The 17,284-nt window shown below is 35.4% G+C and overlaps 1 protein-coding gene across 50 annotated transcripts in view; it reads right to left on the reverse strand.

Annotated features, from left to right (window-relative positions):
• Positions 1–17,284, reverse strand: part of RIMS1 (regulating synaptic membrane exocytosis 1) — a gene marked incomplete at its 5' end in the record, with an annotated part of 450,322 nt that overhangs the window by 160,624 nt on the left and 272,414 nt on the right. For 26 of the 50 annotated variants that reach the window (XM_081034457.1, XM_081034443.1, XM_081034455.1 and 23 more), the window contains one exon: positions 12,278–12,377. The exons of 23 other annotated variants lie outside the window; for them this stretch is intronic. In XM_081034457.1, the coding sequence (XP_080890583.1) occupies positions 12,278–12,377 (100 nt within the window). Of the gene's footprint in view, positions 1–8,638; positions 9,178–12,277; positions 12,378–17,284 lie in introns of those variants that run through there. One more of the 50 variants, XM_081034453.1, reaches the window with a different exon arrangement.

The following is a 17,284-nucleotide window of genomic DNA, read 5'->3' on the forward strand; positions in this document are numbered from 1 at the left end:
TGGGCAAGTTCACAGCAGATAATATAAGAAAGCACTCTAGATGTAAATATCTTTGAAAAAGGAAAACACTAGTCTTTATTCAGACCTCACACCCAGGCAACGCTAGTAAAACAATATTAATTTGCAATAATAAATCTGAATGGTAAATCAATTCCTACCTTCCTCCACATCCAAAGACATGGAAATGAAAAATATGGAGATCAATACACTATCATGGTTTTAATGACATATGTAACAACAATAATAGTCAAATGGCAATAAAGATGAATTTAAAGGTATACAGAACAAAATGGAGGTACTTAGGATGGATCGATACTGCTTATAATTTAGAAATATATAAATTTAGCTTTAAAGTAGTAGAAAATTTATTCTAACAAACATTTTTGGGTAATAGTAAGAGATGTTTTAAAACCAGAGCTCCATCAAAGCAAATAACTCTATATGTTGTTATTTTTCCTTTCTTTCTTGTTTTATTTTATTTTTTTGTCTTTGTTTCTATTTAGACTTTGCAAACAAATAGTTTACAGACATATTAAAGGCCTTCTTTCCTTTTAGGTTGGAAATTCCTTGACTGGCATTGGGAAATCACTGTGGATAGAAATTAAGAGAACATTGTATGTCTCAACATTCTTCTAGAGAAACATGATAAGTATCCATATTCATAAACCTTTAAAAGTGGAGCCATCAGAAAGTAGGTTGCAGAACACTGCAAGGTCACTGGTCTAAATCTCTGCCGCAGTGCAAAAGTGGTCAAGCTGCATAAAAGCATGTCTTTTCAACTGGGCTCCAACTCCATATGATGGAAGATAATTCAAGGAAGAAAAAGCACAAAAGGAAATGGAGGGGGAAAAGTAATATTCACAAATGCATACATATAGATAGCACATATACTTCGTACGATAAAGCAAACTAAGTTTAGGGTGGTCAAAGATTAACCTAATGACTCAAAAGTGGCATTCTCTTCCAGAGTTCCTCAATCGTTAAGTCAGGCATAAATTAGTCTAAAATTATGTTTCCATTATAATAATTTCAAAATATCTTCATCTTAATGTTTCTTGGCAAAAACTGTTATTTTAAAAAATCAGGAAGTCTCACAGGCCTAGATCTAAAGTGTTCAGCATGCTTTCTTGGGTTGGTCCTGGGTGCTCTCCAGAGAAGATCAGGATGGCCTTGTACTCAGCAAGCAGGGAGATGCTATGCCCCCTGTACCTGTCTGATTAAATCAGGGACTCCACAATTACTTAGTTGTACTGAACTCCCTCAGGCACACTTCAGGGACTACATATTTTTGAATGCAATGTTCTTCAATATTTTTGAAATGTTTAACTTAAGGCAATGTCATCTACAGAAGTCTTTGTGAGGGCTATGCAATAAACCAATTTAGATACTCTAACTCTGAATTAATCCAGACCATTAGAAACCATGCACTTGCACTACACTATATTTTCATATAGTCCTTTTCCTCTTACCGATCCTACAGCTCCCTGTTATACATTGTTCTTCCACATATCACTACATGGATCATGGTGATGATGCGACTCAGATTATGGGGATCACGCTACTGCTGCTGACTTTCTTCTCTCTGAAACTACACAGAAGAAATTTCTCTCTGGCATCAGTACCAGGAAAAATTTGTGTGGACTTAAACAAGCAGTTTATTTTTATGTTATGGAAGCTGTAAATTTTGTAACTGACATGACTTTTCTCAAAGCAAGTGTGTTGGAATGTTTATGGTTAAATCTGCAACCAATTTTCTACTCTATTCTTCCGTACCAGTCTTTTCTGCACATTTTTAACTTATTTCAAATGGTTATATTTTACATGTGGTACCGACCTTAAGTTATTTTTGATATTAAGGTAGATTAAAGTGGAAGTTAAAATAAAATTAAATGAATATGCACAAAATGTAATATATTTATTGTAATTGTTTTCAGTAAAATATAGATTTTTTTCCATCCATCCATCCATCTCAAAATATCTTTGATGCAAAAAATAATAATAACTTAAAAATGCAATTGATATACAGGTGTTAGCTTATCTATAGCTTAAACAGCAGAATTCGGCTAACAGCAAATTATCTTAGTCTATTTCGGAATCTTGCCAAAGAATGGGAAGAAAGTGAAAAAGGCTTCCCATCTAGCAAAAATGAGTATCACAAATCCGAGCTCATAGACTTTCGTCCTTCCCAGTGGACCTTCACTACGAATTTTACAGTCACAATCATGAGTTTCTCTGTTATTCAACCCTACAGGGCTAGTGAAGATGAACCTTGCTAAACAGAAAAAGGGCAAGTACAGACAAGCACATTGGCAGCAATAAGAATTCACAAGAAGGGCACAGGGAAATTAAAACGAAACAAAACAAAAAAACAAATCAAACAAACAAGTTAAGGATCTACCTCCCCTCAACACTGATACTGTGAGTAGCTCTATGAATGGGCTAACAGGCAACATAATAACTGATGCTAAAACAATAGTCATTAGGCAACGACTTAGAAATTACTTTATGTCTAGGAACACTGAATATAAAATTGAAAGCAACAAATGAACAAGACAAACAAATAAACAAAATCCATAGACACACACAATAGTTTAGTGGTTACCAGAGCGTAAAGGGGAGAAGGGGATGGCAGAAGATTGTAAAGGGGGTCACATATATGGTGATGGAAGGCGAATTGACTTTGGGTGGTGAACATATATAGATGATGTATTATAGAGTTGTACACCTGAAACCTATACAATTTTACTAACCCATGTCACCTCAGTAAATTCAATAAAAATTTTAAAAATGATGGAGATCAAAAATTTCAATCTTACTGACAGTACCTATGGATGATGCTATAAGATTGTGCTGTTAACCTCATTTTAAAGTTCTCCTTTCAATTGTTATACATTTTCTAAAAATAAATTACTTTATGGAACATAAACTTAGCTGGATGAAATCCCCTTTTCAGCCTTCCTGGTTTGAAACAAATAAACAAACAAAAATAGAGTAATGTATAATTCTGATGAGAAAGATTTTAATCAAAATAATGTAAACAAATAGCATCAATAACAGTAAGATAGCTGGGAAATATTTAGCATATTGGAAAACTCAGTTATCCAGAATGAAGGATTTGAAGCTAACTTTTATAATTCTAAAATTAAATCACCACTCATTAATGCAACAAAATACAGAAACATATAATTGTTACAGTAACGGTTTATCAAATATTACTTTAGATTTATGGTGTATTAAAGTAAGGATTACATACACTATAAATATTCTCACTTTCTTCCTTTGAATGTTCTATTTTTTGAAATTTTTTGAATGTAGTACCCAAAATGGGGACTGTATAACGCCCAACACAAAGAGTAGCTGAATTGTCTTCTTAACCAAAATTAGTATTTCTTAAGAGTAAATCAAAGGGAACAAAACTATCTTTTCTAGGGGTTTATGTAACTGAATTAAATTGTGAAATCAACAGATATTTGGTGCAAGAACTGAAATTCAACATTGTTTGCACTGATATCTAAAATTTTCAGTGACAGTAAGAAATTTGAAATTATTCCTTGAACAGTTTGTGAAAAATATTAAATTCCATGTTATTCCAGTATATTAAAATAATATTTTTATATACTCTCTAATTCAAATTTTATAAATCCATCACCAACCTTTCCTAATTAAGATACAGTGATATCATTCACAAAGACATTAATATCTTTAAGTAACTTCCCCCTATAAATATAAACACATTTAAGATTGATATAATAATTCCAATAATCTTAACAATATAAGATCGATATACTGCACCTGATTTCCATATAAACCAACCCAAATTTTAGCCAATATGCCGAACTGACCACAACAAAGAATGATACAGAGAAATGGACGAACTCATAAGAAATATGAAATTATTAGTGATTATAATAGTTCCAATATTAAGAAAAAAATATAGTTTACCCTATTCTTTTCCAAAATATAAAGACATATATATATATATATATTATACTTTAAATCAAATTAAAGGCTTATCTTCATTTTGAAATGAAAAAGTTAGTCAATAGTATCTCCTAAACTTAATCTCATTTTCTAGGTGGTAAAATTATAAGTAGCATTTACTTTTAGGTATAAAATGCGTATTATTCATGTTTGAAATATATTTTTAAAGAACTTGGATTAAAATAATTGTTGCCACTGTGTTCTAATGGCTAAATATTCTTTTTCAGATGAGAAACTCTATTATTACGCTAGCCTGGCTATTTTGCATTTTTTTACTGTTGAAATGGATAAAAACATTGAACGAACGTACCTTGCTAGCCTTTATAATTTCACTTACTGTCAAGAATTTCTATAATCCTATTCGCTTTCCAAAATGACACGCTTATAGTTTTGATGACAAAAAACACACACACACAAACACACAGTCATACACTCACACACACACACGCACATGACACACCCAGATCTTTGGGCCCACTACAACCTTTGTTCAATGTAATTATCATTGCATCATATTTTAGATCAAACATCCATGTATGTAGTTAGTTCATAGGCATCAAAACTGTACCTACTGCAATTCAGCTTTGTAAAACCAGCCAGGGAAAATGTGGAGACTAAAGACAGTATATTCAAAGATTCTGTATAGCAAACTCAAAAGGGACAACTTCAAGCAAAAACCCCAAAGACAGATCCTTCTTCTCATCATAAACCATGGGTATCTTACGAATATGTACTCTAAAGTGTCTTTCAGATTGAATAGATATATGGGGGGCAGAGGTTCTTATTTTGTGCTCAACTTTTCCATCACTTTTATGTCTTCATTGAATAGCTCTGATGACAGTATAAATCTTGTAGACTAAAACAAACTTTATTTTTTTAAAACAAACTTTACATAGTGATCTCTATAACTAAATGTCTGATCTATAACAACACTAGCATCTAACTAAAGTCAGGGAATCAGAACATATGCGTATTTGTCAAAGAAGCCTATTGTCAGAAAAAGCCTAGTCTGTCAAGCCATTCTGAACAGAAACAGACCTAGCTACCCTTCAGGTACAGATGAAATAATGTCGGTCCATATAAAGTGAAGTCCCTTATTCATCTAAATGAAAGCCCTCTAGGTTATATTCAAATTTTTAGTCATTCCTAACCCCTTTACTTATGTTGGTGTATTTAATCATTTATTTATCTTTTGGAAAGTTAATCCTGGGGTGACGTTTTCACTATGATGTGGAATAAAATATAGCCCATGAAAATATCAAATGGTAAGTTGTTTTGTTTTGTTTTGTTTTCTTTTCTTTTGTTTAAGCAAGAGCACTTCAAGCTGGGTCTTGGGTTTATTCATTAACCATAGAAGAAAACGTACCTTCCTGTAGGCAAGACTTTGTCTACCACTGAATGTCAAGTACTTTGTTTTTGTGATCTTTAAGTCAACATTATGAACTGAGTTATGTGACCCCTTTTGTATGGACCATAGGTTTAGGTGATCCATATACTCTTTAAAATTGCAGATAGAATTTTGTGTGCATAAGAGTTTTTCTGTGCAGAATCCATTGTTTCCTTTATTTCTCCAAAGGGCCCATGATCTTTCTCCAAATTAAAAACAAATGGTTCAAGAGTCTGGATGAAGGAGAGACTCAGACTGGGCCGTTACCTTGGTGCTTTACCTTTACCTCCCAGAATTTTCCTCTCTTGCAGGTCCCTCAGCCTCAGCAGTGTGCTTTCATTAAGACCCTAATTTAAGCTAGACACTTAGGAAATCAAGAAACCATACTCAGAGAAAATGAGCTTTGTGATTACATACAGAGGTAGAGAGAATTCACACAAGCAGTTTTGTAAGCTATCAAGACTCTAATTAATCATATTTTTAAATAGTCTTTAATATCAATAGGCAAGAGAAATTACTGCATACAGATGGGCTAATATTTCTTCCCTGATGAGTGCCTAAAACAATTTCAAAGACATTTGCTAAAAAGGAAAATACAGAAAAAAATAATAACAGACTTTACATAATCTAAATAAATTACTAGCAGACATAATCTTGAAATAAAAGTAAAACACCAAGTGGATAAAAAAAATTGTTCCAATTTTGACCTGTCGAGCTTCAAGGGCTAAGCATTCTCCAGAGGAAAAAAAAACAGAACATTGCAAGACTACTAGCTTCTTGTTACCAAAAACAATTTAAAAGCTATTAATAAGTCTAAAATATCTGATGGACGTTATACAATTGAAAACGTTTGTTAGAACTATTGGTTATATTCAATATGCCCCCCTTTCTGAAGTTACCTTTGAAATTTGTTCCATATTTACAGTTTATCAGAATAAGAATGTATCTCCTAGGTATTTAAAACTCATACAACTCATCTAAAACCTTCTTTGAAACAGCAGATTTAAATTAACTAGGCATTCAAAAATTCTGGTTATATCTCTGCAACGAATTGGCCAACTCATGATTATAACAATTACCTTCTTAAAAAATAAAAGATGGCCTAATAAAAGGCATGCTATCTGAATCTAAACCCATTTCACTAGCCTACAATTTACAGACATGAACATAAGTCTTGTGAAAATCTTCTCAATTATTGATATTATTATAAGATAATTACTCTTTCATTGATGTCTCTGCTTTATAATTTGACATGCTTCTTCCTAATGTCCCTGGCTTTAGAATATTAAGAACAGAAAGTATTTATTTTATTTATTAAAAGTGTCTGTGGATTACCTGGAGAAGTATAGGGAAGAATATATACTTGCTATTCACAGAGACAAATTTTGTCTGTGTTTTCCAAATGACTTCCCTCGTTTCTTCAACACAACTCTCCTCAGGAACATTCAAGGCAATACTTCAAAAGGAAAACATCGCCTTCTCCTGAAGAGCTTTCCAATCATGCCCTAATCACGAACAGCACCACGTCACTTCAGAAAGTTGGAAGAGACCTGAGCAATCTTTTGTACGATGGAGAATCACTTTACTAATAAAGTTATTGCCATCATACATATTATGTATAGAGGCTAATGATCATACAGATTGGCTTCTCAGAGAGAGATAGAGAAATCGATCTGACTGTTTCTCTTTCATCTCTATGTGCATTTACGCGGCGGACCATGAATCATCAGTGCCTCAGAGTGGTGGGTGTCCATCATGGCAGAGATCCGATAAGTATGACCAGGAGCACGAGATTGGTGCTCTTTATCAACTAGCAATTATTAGCCACTCTGCAAGCACATGGCTCAATTTACAATAACATCTTTCTGTTCTCCCAAAAGAACATATTTAATTAGTCTATACTCATGAATGTTAAGTAGCATTTGATAGGCAGCAATCTGATTCAGACTTTTGCAAGTGTGTATATGTAGGGAGGTGGCTGGCTGCTCCTTTTCCAGTTGCCTCTCAACTGTTTTTGGATTTTCAGCTTGCCCTCTGCAGAAAGTGGACCTCTTGAAAGTCATTTGCTGAGAAGAGCAGGCAGAGTGTTCCCCAGCTGCCCGGAGCAGTACAGGCTGTACCTGAGAGGGAGTGAGGGAGCAGTGAACAGAGCTCGTGTCCTTGGCAGCCTTTCAGAGAGCCCCAGAGTCTCTGCATGCAGGACCTTAACGGGCTGCAGCATAATTCACGGTGCCTCTTTTCCCTCCCAAGGAGTACAATCTGACAGCAGGTGCCCTCAGGACATTTCCAACTTGCTCAGTGCCTATTTGGCAAAATAGTTACAATAGAGCCAAAGAATTTCCAGTTTAATTTAAAAGAGCCACAATCTCCCTTCCAGAAAAAAAGCCTCAGCTGTGAAAACACTGCAAAGGAAAGAAAAAAAAATACCATTGCTCCCCTTTCTTAAGAAAACTGTATACCTTTAGGAATTTATTAGGAGTGCCATTTTTCTACACAGAAATCATCAGATGATCTTGAACACCTGAAAAATGTTACGCCATTCCCACAGAGAATAACAGAATCTTTTTTCAAACTGGCAGAATGGAAACAAGGGCCAGAAGGGGTCAGTGACTTTGTTGCCCAAGGTCACACACACAAACCTCTGACCCAAAAGACTGCATTTCCCTCTCCTCCTTTCTGTCGGGGCTCTGTCTCCCCATACCTGGACAGTTTTCCCTTTAGTTTACAGTTTAGCATCACACCAAAGCGCAGACATTCCCACAATGTGCTCTAACACCAGGGTAGTGGACTCTGACAAACCAGGCCTTGGCAGCCTTTGTCTAAACACTTCAAAATAACAGTCTATCTGTAACATGATATCTATTTTTCAGAAGACTAAGCTCTGAAGCCTTCTAATTTTAGTGAAATTCGGTATACATGGAAAACACAGCTATCTTTGGTCAATCGGAAAAGGAAAATACATTCTAAATGAACTGCATAATACACATGTATCAAGTTAATAGTTAAATACTAAATTGTAGACAATTTAATGTACACTTCAGCTATTCATTTAAATCATGAAAATAACTTCATATAATGCAACAAGATGATCACCATTGTATTCTAAAATAATATACTTGTGTAATTTCCATGTTCAAAATACAGTATTCCTTATTCTATACTGATAGGACCCACATAAAGCCTTTTAATATTTTACTCTTCGGATAATTAAACAATATATTCCATTAATTTCACATTTATGCGTAAGGTTAATATTATAGCTTAGTTTACCTGGTCCTGAGTGCAGCGTATGAAGTAGTAGAAACTGCAGAAACCCAGCAACATAACAGCAGCATCGGAGTGGGTAAAGAAATGCTCCTGGCATCAAATCACTCAATTCTAGCTAGTGATGGCAGCAAATCCACAACACAAAAACATCCACCAGAACGCAAACGCAATTTTAAATAAAATTCCCTGTGGTCCTTGCATTCTAAGTCAAAACCAAAAAGAGCCTGCAGTGCCCAACATTACACAACAGTGACACTAAACAAGGCCATAAGTGCTGCTGTCATCAAAACAGATCTCTGCAGTGTACAGATTCTCATTGATTACCGCATTACTCTATAGGGCTGTGAGCTATACTAAAGTGGTTCCCACTGTAGCAAACACCAAAGCTCTGGGAGGTCCACAATTAACCATTTCCTGCAACAATGCTCAGAAGATGCTACCTCCCTGTAGGCAGAGATGCGAAAGAAACCCTGCGGTCCCTTAAAGCTAGCACAGCAGAAAAGACTCAGACAGATGCGTGAAGAGCTCCTCCTATTATCCCCCCAGCGACACTGCACTGAGATATATATCCATGGGCTACGATGACAAAATCAAGCAGACCCCTGCTGGCTTGTGGACCAGAAAACTCACCTGCAATGAGTTGGTCCCATTATCAATTACCGGCAAGGGTCCTGCCAAGTCCTGTGTAACAGATCATTTCTTCTGCAGTTTCCGCATCTGAGAGATGTTACTCAGCCCTCTGACAGCCACTGGCACAAGGAAGCACAAACCAGGAGCACAGCAGTGACTGTTGGGGACAAGGACAAAAGTGCTCCTTCAGGCTGTTCTGGAATGGCCAGCCTAGTGCTAATAGTGGCTCATCTCCAGGGGGCAAAAGGACAATCCCAAATAGGTTTGGCCAGGGAGTTAGTTGGTGGGGAGGCTCATATTTCCAATATTTTAAAAGATGTAGGTCATATTTCCAATATTTTAAAAGATGCAGGTCTTTAAAAGATGCCGTAGTCACACGGCATAATCGAATAAATTTCTTTCAGTGAGACATAGAATCATCATACTCTCATTAAGTCACATTTTATTTACCCCATATCATGTATTACAGAAGAACAGCAACAATAACAACATTAGTTGATTTGAATTACGTCACACCCCCAAGTTCATTTTGATCATGGTATATAATTCAGTTTCCAGAAACAACAATGACCAACGATACTTCCCTAATCCACTAGGGGATGTTATCAAAAAGTAGAGACAGAAGGCTTTTGGTTTGTTTTGAAATGAAATGATCAAATGTAACAAAGGGAGAATAAAGAACCATCATTCATTTATTTGAACAAAATGCGCTGTGTATACTTAAATCATATATACTTTTAAAAAACAATGACCTGATAAGGAAAAAGAAATGTTGAAATATGGATCTTCTCATCATCACCAAATCAACTACAAAATATCAGCCTCAAACAAATTGAATAATGTGAACATTTTTCACCTCTTAAAAAGACATGTTTTCAGTCTCTATTTTTTCTTTTCCCCCAACTTCCAAGTACGCTTTAAACTGGCTTGAGTCAACATTGGCCAAATTGTGGCTGGGAAAGAGAGAGGGAAATAAACATTAATCAAATCACTGTTACGTGCCAAACATTGCACTGTGTTCATTTTATTTAATTTATTTGTTTCTCACAAGCATATCACAAAATCAGTGTTACTTATGCCATATTATAGATGAGGCTCAAGGCTTCATATTATTCATAATATATAGCTTCATATTATAGATGAAGCTAATTAACTTGCTCAAGGTCACATGGTTTGTAAGTAGCAGAGTTGGGATTGGGACTTGGCTTTGACTTGAAAGCCCTTACATGCGCTTTTCCCTACACCACGGTGAGTAGGAGCTACTGCCATTACTTTGGTGGATGACCTCAAAGTCGTGCCAGGTTTTGTTAAAGTGCTAGTCACTTGGTGTGGAAAACTATGGTGATGCAGGAGGGACCTACAATTTTCTGCCTCAATTTTGCACATTTGGAGCCAGTGAGGATTCTCCAGGCCACCTTATGGGGCTTGCTGAATTTGTTTCTTTTACTATGAAACTCTCACAAAGATGACATACAAATGTCATTGTCTAGAGATAGAACAGCTGGCCCAGCAAGTATACGAAAGAGACATGATGAAAGGAGAGTTAAAACATACAACGGCCAATTTACCCATTTCCCCTATTTGAAACTGGTATCATATAATTTTATTTAACTGAAATTTAAAAATCTATAGATCTTATAAGCCTATGTAGGCTAAGCCAATGGAATTAAAATATTTCAGTACGCTGTATGGGGCTAATATTGTGCTTGAGTTTAGAGATATGTTCTTTCTGTATATTTTTTTCTCCTATTTCTTTTTTCTCATTTATCACCTGGAATGGGCTTATTTCAAATTATAAAATCATTGTGAATGCCATTAAACTAATATCTATCCCTCCTTCCATCTCAAGAATTTATATTAATTTGGTATAATTATCTCAAGCTCCCTCAAGTGCCTCCACATGAGAACATATTGTCAAATGGTAACAAATTGTATTTCAAACAGAAGGTAGTTGATAGGCCAAGTAAGAGCTCCAAAATGGTATACATAGATTTCATAATTAAAGAATCAAAACAGAGAATCAATATTAGAAGGGGCTAATGTTCAACTCATTTTGTAATACTGTTTCACTCAGTTCTGGATACCATATACTGGAGACCCCATGCATAGCATAGTAACAAGTGTCATTCACTGAGGTCACTGTCCACATAAAAGTAGGGAAAAAATCCTTCTATTTTCATCTGTTAATTCAGAAATTTATAATTACAATATTTATTTACTTAAAACATTGTAGCACTCTGTCCATTTTGAGCCACATGTATCCCTCCTTGGGGTTACATATTTCACAGCCTCCCACTCAGCTGTGATTCCACAGCCACTTCAAAGTCTGGCAGACTGATTTCCCGTGGGAGAGAGGACACGTAAAACCTAACATCTATTGCAATTTGGAGCTTGCTTCATATATACCATTTGACCTTGAGGAGTTGTGGCCCAGGTTAAGGCCTGTGTTTGTGGAAAGGTTTCAGCTCTTTCACAAAAACCCAGGAATCACTATTTTGAAAAAAGTGACACAAACTTCCTATTTTGGGACTGATGTTCCACTAATAATAACTTCAGTTTGTTATATATTTCTCATTCTTTGTATTAGTACGAAATAGCAAAGCAATGGAATATGTTGACTATAAATAAAACTCATGTAAATTAAGCAACTTGCTATTATTTTTCCTTGTTTTCAGAGAACACAGACATTCTGAACTTTAAATCTTTGTTGACTTGCCTATTACACAAGAAAATAAATCGTAAATATGATTAATCATCTTATAATCTTTAGGGCTATATGGCAACTATAATAGTATCTTTTCAGAGAAAAAGGCTGAAAATAAAGTTGGTAATTAAAAACTTTGCTCTGTTGAGAAAATGGAACAAAAACACTCTACACCTGATACACACGGAATGGGAATATGTGCACTGGAAAAATAGATACAGAAGGAGTGGTAAGTATAGATTTGTGTCCAACTGGAAATAATAAAGAAGTGGGATCCCCAAGCCCCAAACTCACTGTCTGTTGCTTACCAGCACCTGCTCGTCGGGTCTCGATTGTTTCCTCTTCGAAATCAATAGACCTCACTTCTTCCCACCCTCCTGAAGAGACAGGCATCCTAGGTGCACACATGCCAGCAACCTTGTAAAGAAATCCAGCCTGGGGATTTTTCAGCCTTGCTTTCAAACAAATGCAAGATCTTATCTAAGAAGAAGGGAAGTGCCTCCTCCACCACCACCACAGTAACACCCCGTGGGTCAGGAGCAGCAGAAAATGAAAACTGAAAGCAAATATTGGTGTAAGCATAAGAAAGTCTCTTTGCATGACTGACTCAGGTCATTGCAGGCACTGGGCAGTGATGCAAAGGACTGCTTGGATAAAATACCGTACACAAGCCTCAGTGGGCCTGGTGGCGTGGAGACTGGTAGCATTTACTGAGGAGAAGCATATTGGCATCTCTGTTGGGTTTTAACCAGATCCACAGGGTTCAGGAAATAAGCTCTCTGTCAGATGACACGATGCTCCTAGCCATTCCTTCTGTTTACGTATCCCCAAATTACTCTAGTGTCCTTTCTCCTGCTGTGAGCTTATTTGTGGAAAGGGCTAAGTAAAGAATTTTTATGACAACAAAATGGCCATTAGCCCATAGGATGATTTCTTAACACATAATTCTTCTGCTTTTGTTCAGTACTATTAAAATCAATCAAATGAGAGTGTTTGTTATTATTTCTGTGATTGTGAAGAAAAAATGTTTTGTTTCTTCCTGAAGAAATATTTGAAATTAGGCTATCTTTCTACATATGTTTTTTTTTATTAAATAAACTTTGAAAGATAGATTCACTCTTCCTATTGCTTTATTTTCCTAGCAGAGGCACATATATCGCTCTCGGATTTTTAAATATAATATGTGACGTGATACAACAATTCCAGGCTATGAGGAACTATACTCTCTTTTAGATGGGATACATACTCCTACTTTATGAAAAAAAAAATATATTTTTCCTCTACCATAACTTAGTCTTTTCACTAAAACAAACAGGTACATGAGATTTTAATTTAAGCATATTATGTTGCAGGTAATCATTACTTTTATTGGATTTTAATACAGAAAATATTATAAATAGTAAAAATAACACACATGCATGTATTTCATATTTTTAAAACATATCCATGTGCTTCAAAACAAATCTGAGAGGTGACCAGGATGGGCAGCATTATAAGAGAATCAATCAATTATTATAAAACACACATGAAATATATACCAAGACTGATATGTCCTGGAAACTAAATTCCTAAATTACCAACCTAAGGCTTCCACTTCATCAAACTTTTATTTCCAAATTAAACTTCAGTACTAATGTAAGAGTCAGAAAGTACAGATAAAATGCATTTCAATCAAATGCCAATACTGTTATTGTTGAAATATTAATCACATACAATACTCTGGAAATTATTTTTTTCTCTCCACAGTCCTGGTAATTAAAGCAATAAAAAAAAAATCTGATTTCAATTCACAAATCTCTTATAGTAAAGTATACTTTGAAGTAATAACCAATACTGCATCAAATTTCGAAGTGCCATATAACATCAGCATATTAAGGAAAGGGAACTGAAATACTATAAAATGAATATATATATATTATTTCCCAACTCTCCTCAAGTATATTCAAAAGTTGAAAAACAAAAATCTCTACTCATCTATAGCTGACTCCTCTATGTAATAGCCTCTGCTGCTCACAATCACATTACAGAAAAAAACCAAGGTCTATGTTCACATAGACAAATATACTGAGTAGTAATTTTAAATAACGACAATGTCTAGATTATAAAGTCTTGATGGGATGTAAATAAAGCATCTGATTCTCTGTGGGGCTACAGATTGAAGACTGCCCAGATGTAAATGACACTGGTGCTGTATTGACTGGATTTATCTGCACTGTGAGCCATGCTGTTTATATTAAAGAATTTGCACTTAAGAAGTGGCACTTAAGAAGCGGTACTTAAGAAGCAATGGCAGAACAAACTCTGGGCAAAGAGGGTAAATATATGCTCTTCAATCTACACATGTGTAAACCTTTTATCCTCTGAGTGAAATCAAGATTCATAATCTTTATAACCTGTAGTACAATACATTATTTGTGAAAGGTTATGGCATAAACTCAAGTTCAAGTTCAGTGCACCTCTTCTGTTTTTACTGAGTAAACCCAATCTACATGGAACTCTTCATAGGTTTTCATTTCCCTTTAGGTCTTAAAAGAAGAGTTATACATAGGACTTTATTCCAGTATTCCTTGCAAGTTTTATTGATCCCTGCATGCATTCATTCATAACTTCTTTCACCTAGCAAAAATTCTGAACATTGAATATACTAAGCACTAAAGTGAAAAAAGAGCTAGACCAGACAGACCTCTCTGACTTGAAGGTTTAAATGCTATTATTACTCCCATATTACAGATGAGGAAACTGAGGCTTACACATACATATAAGTGACATATCTAGTCAGTGGCGGCATGAAAATTTGAATAAAAAAATAAAATATATAATCAAAGCTAATTTTTATTTAGATACCAACATCCTTAAGTTTGGGAACTAACTTTTACACAGTATCTAGTACAATACTATGTTCTGAGTGGTTTGTGATTGAGGCAAATGAATCTACAAAGTAAAATGCATAGGGTTCATTAGTCTGAGGTCCTTCATGAGACTCTAGCCTAACTCCACCATGCCTTGACCTCAGCACACCAGTTTATGGAGATGTTAAAGGATGAATAAAAAGGACCCTGATCAAATATACTCAGGACATATCGCATAGTATATTTTTTTCTTCACAATGCATATTCCAGTAAAAGTGATAAGAAGTCATGCATGGGAATTTTCAGCCAAAGTTAGCATTGGCGAAACTTATTTGAGCATAAAAACTTATTTTTGGTGGCACACTTACTAAACTTATTACTGTTTTGCAGAAATACTGGTTGGAGAAATGGTGTATTATTTAGTTTTTGATTTGCTAAGATAACGCAAGGAAAAAGAAAAGGAGGGAAGTATTGGATTTCATTTTATAGATTCCGAGTTGATGTTCAGGACTACGTTTTTGTGGGTTCTTGTTGTTGTTGTTGTTGTTGTTGTTTTGAGGGAGGGGATAGTTTCTGTAATAACAGGCACTGTTCTATGCCCTGTTTTGTCACTGGGATATCTGTGATTCTGCTGTCACAAAGCACCAGCTCAGCTATCTCCCTCCTGACCCACATGGATGTGCTTCTATATCAAGGTCTTCCATTTATTCAGTCCTACATAATCACACGGTAGCAACCGTCCTGAAGGAGGCTAAGCTACAATAAGACAAACAAACATAAAACAAACACAAAGTCCAAATGACATATTCCAGGAAATGCTAAGTGTATATATCTAGACAAAGAATAAACTAATATACAAATTACAATGAGGAGACTTTTTGGAGTAACGATAACATTAAAACAGGCAAGTTTAGTTCTAAATACATGAGAATGAATAAAATATTAGGATTTGAGCAATTAATGTATTTCATTCAATTTTCTTTCCAGGATTAAGGGCTCTTTCATACCTGAAATTTCCTGAGTCAAAAGGCTGCAAGCTATCTTGTATCAGGATTGATAGGTTTCCCACAAGGGTGTGTTGTATACTACCGTGTTTCCCCGAAAATAAGACCTAGTCAGACCATCAGCCCTAATGCGTCTTTTGGAGCAAAAATTAATATAAGACCTGCTCTTTATAATATAATGTAATATAATATTGTGTATTATATTAATTTTTGCTCCAAAAGACGCATTAGAGCTGATGGTCCAGCTAGGTCTTATTTTCTGGGAAACACGGGAGAAGGAACTCTGTCTATAAAAAAATCTAGCCTGATAAAGTTCAAAAGGTAAAAAAAAAAAAAAAAAAGATTCAAAGAATTTGATACTATAAAGGGGCTCTGGATCCCAGATCACTCTGAAATTCTGAAATACAGGTATTGGAATTCTTGTTTTCCAGTTGTACTAATGAAACTCCATTTACAATATTACGAATATGTGAATCCTACGAACACCGATCTTCTTTTCCCCCCAATGTGTTAGAAGACAAGCATGGATGAAAGGGATCCTTCTAAAATTGGTGAGTACAACTGGCATAGATCTGTGTTCTCTTCTAAACTAGAGAGTCCCAGGTCTCCCAGACCCTGATTAACCACATGAGGAAACTGAGGCAATACTAGGTATGGAATAAAGGGGAGCAGAATAGCAAATACGAGTGCCAAAATGTCAGACAGTGGCGGGATGTGGTAGGGGGTGGGATAGGGAAAATTTCAGAGAGGATTTTTTTAAGGAGATTGGGGAAAAGATGATTGGTCTACGAAAGGGAGAGTGAAGAAGAAAAGGTAAATTGGTATTATGGACGGTGATTTCTTTGTAAACCTAACTCACGTGTCACAGAATATTTCTCCAAATTATACCTTCTGCCTGATCCTACACATTTCCTATAGGAAACCTAGCAAAGTAGGACAATTTGAAATTGGGTGCTTTTTATGGTGCTGATATATTTAAAGGATAATCGAAGTTGACTGTTTCATCTAAAGCCTGATACAAATACTTTGGTCACTACTGCACTTCTTTGTAAAAGATAGAAACATGTCAAAAGAAAAAGGAACCCAATAGATAAAGCCAAAGTACTGGCTCTCTGAGTGCCATTTCTTAGCATTGTCTTTCCTTTGTAACTTAAGTAATTGATTACAGAGGATTGGGAAGGCTTTTGAGCTTGAAACTAGACAGGAAAGATATTACAGAATGAGGTATCAATGCTCAAGGACCAAATTTAATGCTAATTTCTTGTTTGGGGATTAAATCACAATGTAGGCAATATAAATTCAGTTTACAAAATCCACCTAAGGAACAGAAAGAGATTCAATTTCCTATAAGAGATTTATTGTTTTCTTCACCCAGGGTTGAGGCAGAAACAAGGTTCCTCATTTATCGAAGCTATGTGAAGTTTAATATTAATCCTCCTTTCACGGTGGGGAAAGCACTGAG

This window comes from Rhinolophus hipposideros, assembly GCF_964194185.1.
Source record: "Rhinolophus hipposideros genome assembly, chromosome: 3".
NCBI lineage: Eukaryota > Metazoa > Chordata > Mammalia > Chiroptera > Rhinolophidae > Rhinolophus > Rhinolophus hipposideros.